This window comes from Fragaria vesca, linkage group LG1 (genome assembly GCF_000184155.1).
Source record: "Fragaria vesca subsp. vesca linkage group LG1, FraVesHawaii_1.0, whole genome shotgun sequence".
In the NCBI taxonomy this organism is placed as follows: Eukaryota; Viridiplantae; Streptophyta; class Magnoliopsida; order Rosales; family Rosaceae; genus Fragaria; species Fragaria vesca.
In genome coordinates, this window is record NC_020491.1 from 21,028,252 (window position 1) to 21,038,096 (window position 9,845).

The following is a 9,845-nucleotide window of genomic DNA, read 5'->3' on the forward strand; positions in this document are numbered from 1 at the left end:
GAGAGAGAGAGAGATCCGGAATGAGAGGGGAGGAGAGGAGAGAGATAGATAGGTTATGGGTAGAAAAGTAATTCTATTAAGTTTAATTGAAATGGGCATAGGAAAAATTTTTTCTTTGGGGTGGGCAACAAGACCCAATAATTAGTATCAAATAGGCATTATGTCTTATACTAATATCCAATGTTCATTAATTAAGGCTAATTAAGCTTTTTCAAAATTTGAGAGGGTTCAAACATTAGAGTAAACTAAATCGAGAAATTTTGAAAACTAACCAATTTTTGGTCATCAAGATGGTTTTTAACCTTTTTTTTTATTTTAGTTGAAAACTAACCATTTTACAAGATAAAATGACTATTATGTCATCTTATTAATTTAGTTGCAAGGGAAAATTTCATATTCCATGAACAGATTTAATATATTCCACCTGCAAAAGACTTTAGGTTTTTTTTTCTAATCCATGGGCATATTCGTTTAATCCATGTACAAAAGCTCTGGATTTTTTCATTTTTTTGTTTCATCATCTATCTCATCCCAAGGATTCATTGTTGGAATTAAGTTTTCTACAAGTCTAAACTTTTTTGTCTCCAATTAATTATGGCAATGATCATAATCAAGGTATATATACAAAGCATCTTGGTCTCTTTTATTCCTCTCTTCTGTATTTTTCCGAATTGGGTTGCTGGAGTTCTTGCACATGTAAGTCCCCTGAAAACCCCAAACTTCAAATCCCTAAATCCACAAAACTTTTATTAAAATTGAAACATTGTAAATCTATGTCATTCACGAAATCTGAACAATATGAATATGATACCTAGCTAGATGCTCCTCAATTGGATGTAAGAAAAAAAAAATCCCATAAATTAAATACTCAAGAAGTTCAGTTGTTATGGTAGCTAGACGAACGATTGAACAAGAATTTCATATTTTTCCTTTCCTTTTTTTTGAGAAAAAATATAAAAAGGTATTCAAAATGGTTATTTGATTTAAAAGGGTATTAAAGGCTTTTAATACTATCATATGGTTATTTTTCAACTAAATGAAAAAAGAAGGTTAAAAACCATCTTGATGACCAAAATTTGGTTAGTTTTCAAAATTTCTCAACTAAATCAAAACAAGAGCTCAAAGCAAGAGTTTATATTTTCCCTTTGTTCCGCGCACTCCCGTACTATTTGGCATGTTTCTTACTGCTTCCTTCCTTATTTCTTTTCCCGAACGAGAATGTTTGATGTGCTCCATCCCCTTTCCGCACTCTTACTTCCTGGGTGGTTGGCACAGGCGACATTGCTCTTCCCCCTTTGAGCTTCCGCTTTCCCGTCGTCTTGTTTCCATATGTGTCATGCTCTCGGCCTGCGCATGCCGTATCGCCAATTTCATGAGCTCGTCATACACTTGCAGGTTCTCGATTCTTATGGCATACAAGAACTTCCCGGGCAGCAGCGCTTAGATGAAAGCCTCTTCTACTACCATTTTATTAAAATTTTTGACTCTTGTCGCGACCCTCTGCCAGCGGTTCACGAAGACTTTCAATCCCTCATTATCATCATGTTTTACTTTCAATAACTGGGCAGTGTTCTGTCCATCTGTGTGTAGGATGAACCGATTGCTTGAAATAATCTATCGAATTAGCTTAATTAGCACCTCTTCGACGAGTGTCTCATGGAACATGTTGCAACATATCGCGTCAGTGTATCCCTTAGCGTTCGTGTGGGACTTGAAGCTATCGAGGAAGAGGTGAGGATCATTATCCCTGTTGTACCTCAGCTTTGAAGGTTTCGTCATGCTTGATTGCACAGTCTGCGTGATTATTCTTGTAAAGGGGCCCCCTCTTTCTTCGAGGCTTGTGCGGGCTGAGTTGTGCACCGCTTTCCTCTTGGAATCTTCTACCCTTGTCGTCAGACTTAACATGCTGTCCCGCACGGTTTGCAGCATTGCTTCAACTTTCGTTATGCCCCCTTGTGGATTCTTAGGCATCGGGAAATTGAAGGCAAAGGAGGTGGGCCTTCATTTCGCATCCCTTTCGAGAATAAGTTGACCCCTACATGAACTGTCCCTCGGGTTCCCGCGGCTGGCTTTGCTGAAGTCTCTAGGTTCATTGGCGCCTCCTGGTTCCCGGTTCCATGAGTTCTTTGGGACGCGGCAGCTCTAACCAAGGCCTAGTTCTGATCGATCCTCCTTGCTAGCGATTTCATGAGGGTCCCTCTCCAGCCTTCTTTCTCTTTCCACGGCTTCCTCATGATCCCTCGCCCTTTCTCTTTCCAACGGGGAAATATCTGCCCTTATCCATTCTACTAGGTTTGCCACCTCTTCGGTATTAAGGTCATTCATTGTCCCATCCGGGGTTCGTTCACGCTGACCCTATCTGATTCCAGGTTCTTGACTTCCCGTGATCCTCGAGCTTTTCCCTGTTGTTTCTGGGTTCCTCCCGAATATTGCTTCTCTCAATTCCTCCCTTCCTGAAACTCTTTCTCGTTGCTCGCTTGACCTAGCCATTGAGACACGATGACTTTTCGTAAAGTTTCCCACAGACGGTGCCAAATGTTTCTGCAAGATCTCGTAAGGTCTTTAGAAGCTCGACACATGCATATGTTTCATTGGTTGTTGACTTCATTTATAGCCCCGCATGGACTTTCCCTTTTGTTTTCCAACCGATGTGGGACAAATGTTCTTCTCTAGTTGTTTATGTAGAGTTCCTCTTGTTCCCCTCATATGCTCCTGACCCTCATTGCTATCGGGTTTGTGCCCAATCTGTTATCCTCTTGGTGGGTTTCCGACCTGTCTATGGGTCGAGAAGCAGGTAGTACCTTACTACCGACAACACCCTAATTTTCCAAATTATGAAAAATGGAATTATATATATATATATATCAAAGTGTACATATACTTGTTAAGCGCTAGTTTGGTATTGCTATGATTTAAAAAAAAATAAAAAATTATTCCGCTGTACTACGAAAATAGTCAGTTGTGAATTAAAACGGTTTTGTGTTTGGTAAATATTAGTTCTAAAACTACTGCAAAGTTAAAATATATTAATTTCTAGTGTTTTTATAATAGCTGCTTCTAAAAGTAACTTTCAGTTGCTTCTAAAAGCAGTTGGCAGTGACTTGTAATTTATTATTATTTTTTTTAAAACTGCTTTTATTTGATTTACCAAACACTATAAAATCTAAAAGTTTGGATAGAGAAGTTGATTTTTTTAAAAGCGAAACTATACCAAACGAGGCCTAAATTACATTCCTTGGGTGATCAAGGTTTAATTCTTGCCTCTATGGTTTGCATTTTGTTTTTTTATACCAAACGACGCCTAAACTATACCCAAACACTCTGAGAAAAGGAAAATATTGCAGAAATATCAGAGCTATTTATTTATTTATTTATTTTTTGGTTACAAGCTTTTTTTTTTTTTTTCTAGTCCTTGATTGACCAAGTTTGTAGTTTGATTAGCTAATTTTTTTATTTTTTTATTTTTTTTTTGAAGATCGACGAAATTTTTTATTGGAACAAAAGAAGATTACACACTGGGACTAATATAGCAACTGAGTTCATCAGAGGACCATACCATCTACCTTAGAAACTAGAGCAAATAGCTAGCTGAGCAAGCTTATGAGCCAAAGAATTAGACTCTCTAAAAACATGAACAAAATGAGAGCAAGCCAACATTAAGAGGCAGAACTTAATGTCTTCAATGATCCCACCGAAGTCAAACACATCCTTTTCAGTTTCCTTTGTAGCACGAACCAACTGTAGGCAATAAGATTCAAACAAAACCGGTGCCAAGTGATGCTCAACTACAAGCTCACAGGAAGCCCTTCCTTCCATGCACGCTGGTGAAGTAATATGATCAACTTTGCAGCACGCACCACCCCACTATACCAAAAGAAGAATCACGCACCACCACTCCTAATCCTCCACTTTGTGTTGCCCAGTCATAAGCAGCGTCCAGATTGATCTTCAACCATCCAGCAGGCGGCGGTGACCAAACTTTAGGACAACGTCTAACCCTGCTTTTCTTCGTCTTAACCGAGTTCAACAAAGCCTTATGGCTTCGAATCTGAAAATCCAACTGAAAAGAGGAACGTACCTTGTTGTTCCAAAGTCTTTAATTTTGTTCTTTCCAAATCATCCACATCACTACCATGAGAAGGGCAAAACACTCCTTGGACAATGATTGCGCACACCCAAACAACCAATCCGCCACAGGCATATAAGAAAACACTCCTTCGTATGCTATGATCAACTCAGGGAATGATTTAATCACTTGCTTAGCAAAACTACAATCACGACTAATGTGACTTATTGTTTCATCTTCAGCATTGCAAAACAAACATCCATTCTGGAAAAAACTCGCTTTGACCGAATAGAAGAGACTGTTGGCAAGATGGCAGAGCAAGTCTTCCAAATATGAATCTTCACCTTAGAAGGAACTCAAGAAAACCATATATATTTCCAAAGAGGAACCGAGTTCTCAATGGAAGAAGTGGAACCGGCCTCATGAAGCAGTTGACGAGCAAGCTGATAAGCACTTTTGATAGAGAACCTACCCTTGCTATCATAAAGCCATATCAGCTTATCCGAACAACTATTATGATTTAGAGGAATAGTTAAAATCAAAGTGACATCAGCTACCTCAAAATGTTCTTCCAGTAGCTTTACATCCCAATACCGATTTGGAGTGATAAATTCACTCACCCTTGACACCAGGTGCTATGTCTACCAATAAGTCGAAAATCCCTTGGTCTAGGCAACCAAGGATCCTCCCACGCATCAACCAACATACCATTCCCAATCTTCCACCGAGCCCTATTTGACAACAGATCTTTAGCTTCAATGATACTCTTCCAACAAGATGAAGGTCTAATTGGGGCAGGAGCATTCCAGAAATCTGAACGAGGAAAATAGCAAGCCTTAAACAATCTGCTCACCAGTGAATTAGGATTTGTTGCCACCCTCTAGCCTTGTTTAGCAAGTAATGCTAAATTATGAGCGTACAAATTACGTAACCCCATACCTCATTCTTCCTTCGGTCTACACGTACAACTTGTCCCAAGCCATCCAATGAATCTTATGATTCTCCGCACTATAACCCCACCAATATTTAGCACACATCTGGTGGAGAGTATTACAAAACGTCTTTGGAAGAAGAAAGCAGCTCATAGCATAATACGGCAAAGCTTGAGCCACTACCCGAATCAAAATATCTTTCCTAGCTGAACTAAGCAATTTACCTGACCACCCTTCGAGTTTATTACTCACCTGTTCTTTGATGTAGCTAAAGGTTTCTGTCCTGTTTCTCCCAACCACAGTAGGCAATCCCAGATACTTCCCATGTTTTTCAACAATACCGACACCAAGGATATAAGCAAACTGAGCTTGCAACTGATCTGATACACCCTTACTAAATACAACATTACTCTTATAAAATTAATTCTCTGACCAGAGGCTGCTTCATAATCTACTAACACATCCTTAATATGGAGACATTCCGCTACTGTAGCTTTACCGAATAAAAGACTATCATCTGCAAACAACAAATGATTAACAACTGGAGCTTCCTCACAAACTGATATACCTTGGAGAGCACTTTGTTCAACTTTACTATCAAGAAGTTTCGAAAATGCCTCTGCACACAACAAGAAAAGATAAAGTGACAATGGATCCCCTTGTCTAAGACCCCTTGTCGGAGTGAGCATCCCATGAGGTTTACCATTAATCAAGGAGTATATGACTGTGCTAACACACTACATGATCAAATCGACCCAACTCAATGCGAAACGCAACCTCAACCATACTACCTTCAGAAAGGACTACTTCATACGGTCATAAGCTTTGCTCATGTCCAACTTCAAGGACATTACCCCCACCGATTCTCAATATAATAAAATGGAAAACCTCGTTTGCAACAAGCGAGTTATCAGTAATCAGTCTACCAGGAATAAACACACTCTGGCAAGGAGAGATAATACTCGAAAGATGCACCTTCAACCGATTGGCTATAACTTTCGAACAAATCTTATACAGAACATTGCACAAGGCTATGGACCGTAAGTCAGATACCTGAGTATTGTAATACCTTCGGTATGAGGCACACATGAGTGTAGTTCACCTCCCTAAAAAAAATTTCACTGCCTTACAAATATCCTCACCAATTGTCTCCCAATACTTTTGGAAAAATTCGAGAGGCATACCATCCGGTGCAGGAGACTTCGTCGTCGGATACATCTAAAAGAGAGCAGCCTGAATCTCCTCATTAGAATATTCTGCAAATTCACTTCGGTCGAAACTTTTGGATCTAGCAAATCGATCACTTGCTGCATTTGAGCCTCATCTGTCGCGTTAGATTTGAACATATCAGAAAAATAGTCTAAGAATACTGTGTCCATACCTTCACCCAGAGGTCTCCATATCCCCGATGAATCGAAAAGACCCTGAAGTCGGTTCTTTGCTCTCCATCCAATTAGAAGCTTTACGATGGAAGCATGTTGTATTCCTATCTCCCTCCGTAAGCCAGGTAATCTTAGATCGTGCTTCCAATATGCTTGTTCTTCACCCAACAAACTCTCAAATTCATATAAATTTGAGTAAGAGGCAATTGTAAAAGCTGCTACAGACAACCTCTCAACAATTCAATCTCTCTTCGTCTGGTACCAAAAAACTCTCTCTGTCACACATTGAGAGCCATTCGGGTATTCACCAATTTCTGCAGTCAGGAACATAGGATAGCCGGTCTTATCATTCTTCCAACTCCCCTCAATGACTGAGTCCAGAAGGACTCAAAACGAAACCTATTTTTCTGAATCTCCTTCCTCAAACGCCCCAAGTAAAATAGGAATATAGTCTCCATGGATGGGAGCCAAATGCTGCAATCTCGCTGCCGGAAAAAGATGGAGCCAGGCTAGGTTAGCTACAGCACACCCCCTCCCTGCCAGGTATAAGTAGCCAATATCAATCAATTCCACAGCATCCAGAGCCTCCTGGAATAGCCTCATCTGCTCCTTTTCCTCATTCCCAATGATCTCGTTGAAATCACTAAAAACAACCCAAGGAAGTGAAGAATCATCCCCCAGTTGTCTCAATAAGTGTCATGTTCTCCACCTCTCAGAAGCCCTGTAAGACGCCATCGAACATCTAATTCGTCGATAGCAAACACCTCAACGTCCACATGATACCTAGATTTCGAGGTCCTCCCAAAACATCACCGCCCCACCAGATTGGCCGTCACTCCAAACTGCTTCTCCATTCTGGAACCCTAGACCCAATCGGATCCGATTCATGGTGTCCAGATTCTCTGTTAAAAAGACCACAGACGGCTTCTGCTGCCATTTTAGACCGCCCTATCATTATTCAATCCTCTACAGTTCCATGCCAAGATCTCCATGAACAACCTAGAATCGATGCCAAAACGAAACTCTAGCAGAGCACAGCGTTTTCTATACTCGATGCCAAGCTTTAACTAATTAACTTAAAAATACACAATGGCTTTGGGAAAAGCCCATTGGACTATATAGAGCCCAAGCTAGCCTATTTAATGTTATTGTAGTCTTTGAAATGATCTCAGCATGCACTTTGATGCATTTACCACTCGCTCATTGTCCAAATTAATGGAGGTTTTCAGGTGGCTATATTATGGTTTTTCAGTGGTACCTTTTCACAACTATTAACTGGTACGCACATTTGGTTTGCTTCTCATGAATCCAAGCTAGGGGGCAATATATACGTACGAAATGCAATTCTCTTCTCATGAAGATGAAGATGAAGATGAAGGTAATCGGGTAACACACGTACTCTTTGCACATAATGCAATTTGCTTCTTATAAATGCAACACATACACTGTGGCTCACACAAAAGTGCCATCTATTTTGACATTGTCAATGATTAATTACGTGTATATTTTTCATCCAAGACATATATATATAGGTGAGTAAGGCTTTAGCTTATTGAGTCTTGCATGTGATCTGCCGGGCGGCCGGGCATGTGCTAACCCCCAAGGCTAAGGCCACTATTCGTAACAAATACCTAATTCGATTAATTAGTAGTGATCGAGTGAATGAATCTCTGTCGACGACGTATTCCTATACCATCCACTCCTGATTTTTGTCCCTTTTCTTTCTCTTGTTGTGAGGTGTGACAAGTACATTATACCAGTACGTCGTCCTTATAAATTGGCATATGTATGAGTATGGCTGGCTCAAACTAGTCACGTGTGGAAGGTGGCAACCCCCGGGTTGTTCATCATCTTGGTAATAATAAGGTCCCATATATGCTTTCAATTAGTAATATATAGTGGCCATCTGATAGCTGCTTCAGTGCTTCATGCATACCTCTATATATATATAAGCGAGACTAAACCCCCAAACAATCCCAATACAGCTACTGAACGATTTCTTGTGCTCTGATACTACTTATTACCGGCCAGTTTTTCTTTACAGCTCGCAGATGGTACTGAAAGTTTATGGTCCAGTTAGGGCAGCCTGCCCCCAGAGGGTGATGGTTTGCCTTTTGGAGCTAGGGGTTGAGTTTGAGATTGTGCCTGTTGATCTTCAAGCAGGAGAGCAAAAGCAACCTCACATTCTTGCTCGACAGGTAAATATTAACAGTCTAGCAACATAATTGCATCAAATTACACACACATACATGTCGGCATATATTTGACTGTTTGATTAATTTGCAGCCATTTGGGCAAGTTCCAGCAATCGAAGATGGCGATTTCAAGCTTTTTGGTATGGGGGGATGATATGCATACATACATATACTTGTTACTTTCTTAATTTGGGTCTTTTTTGGAAGTCCATGAAAAAAGTAGTCCTTGCAAAAATGGCAATAACAATATCAGCAGTTGAAATTGTGAACCAAGTCCAAAATGTTATTGATAATTGGTTATCAAGAGATTAACTAGCTAGGTATAACTAGTATAGTAATACTGTACGTATCTTGGAATAAGATGTTCAAAGTTCTTGTTGCTGTATGCCTTCATTAACCCGATTTCTGGCTCTCGCTCTGCTACACAGAATCTAGAGCTATCGTAAGATACTATGCGGCTAAGTATGCAGAGCGTGGTCCTAACCTGCTAGGAACAACACTGGAGGAGAAGGCACTGGTGGATCAATGGCTCGAAGTCGAATCACACAACTTCAACGACTTGGTTTTCACTGTGGTACTTCAACTTGTGATCCTTCCCAGCATGGGCCAACCTGGCGACTTGGCCTTGGTGCGCTCTTGTGAAGAAAAACTGAAAAAGGTATTCGATGTGTATGAGGAGAGACTGTCCAAGAGCACCTATCTGGCCGGAAACTACTTCAGTTTGGCTGATCTGAGCCATCTTCCGGCGATTCGGTTTCTGGTTGACGAGTTCAAAATGGGACATTTGATCACGGAGAGGAAGAATGTGAATGCTTGGTGGAAAGATATTTCCAATAGGCCTGCATGGAAGAAACTTATGAAGCTTGCTCAATACTAGTCAGCTAGCTAGAGCTACTACTGCTCGATCACCATGGTCATATCACACCCTGCATGCATCTGTGACAGAGAAAACAAACCATGAGTGTAACAATCAATTCAGAACATAAATGACTGCCTAGGATCATGTCTTTTGCGAGTCTCTTCATATTTGAAGAAGAAGATTGAATAAGGATTTTTCATAATTTTTCTTCTTTCTGTACTTTGCTTTGATCAATAATTAATTACTTTGAGATGAAATATATATGTTGCTCAAGTTATTGTTCCCAAGAGTCGAATGTTTGATCAAGTTCCCTTTGTTTCTTAATTTATGAGACTTCTAATGAAGTTATACTATATCACATCTCTCCCATTTTAGCCCCTCCCCCCTCCCCCCACCACCAAACAAAACAAA

At 40.2% G+C, this 9,845-nt stretch overlaps 1 protein-coding gene across 1 annotated transcript; it reads left to right on the forward strand.

The window, feature by feature from the left end:
• Positions 1 to 8,377: 8,377 nt before the first annotated feature.
• Positions 8,378 to 9,692, forward strand: LOC101294111 (glutathione S-transferase F11-like). Its single transcript, XM_004288530.1, has 3 exons — positions 8,378 to 8,578; positions 8,667 to 8,715; positions 9,004 to 9,692. The coding sequence occupies exons 1-3, from the start codon at positions 8,432 to 8,434 to the stop codon at positions 9,450 to 9,452; spliced, it is 645 nt and encodes a 214-aa protein (XP_004288578.1). The 5' UTR covers positions 8,378 to 8,431; the 3' UTR covers positions 9,453 to 9,692.
• The last annotated feature ends 153 nt before the right edge of the window (positions 9,693 to 9,845 follow it).

What these genes read in the sequence shown, in the direction of transcription:
- LOC101294111 (XM_004288530.1), top strand. Translation starts at nt 8,432, where the DNA reads ATGGTACTGAAAGTTTATGGTCCAGTTAGGGCAGCCTGCCCCCAGAGG. An exon ending in CTCACATTCTTGCTCGACAG is followed by an intron (nt 8,579 to 8,666) that starts GTAAATATTAAC and finishes ATTAATTTGCAG; the next exon opens with CCATTTGGGCAAGTTCCAGC. An exon ending in TGGCGATTTCAAGCTTTTTG is followed by an intron (nt 8,716 to 9,003) that starts GTATGGGGGGAT and finishes TCTGCTACACAG; the next exon opens with AATCTAGAGCTATCGTAAGA.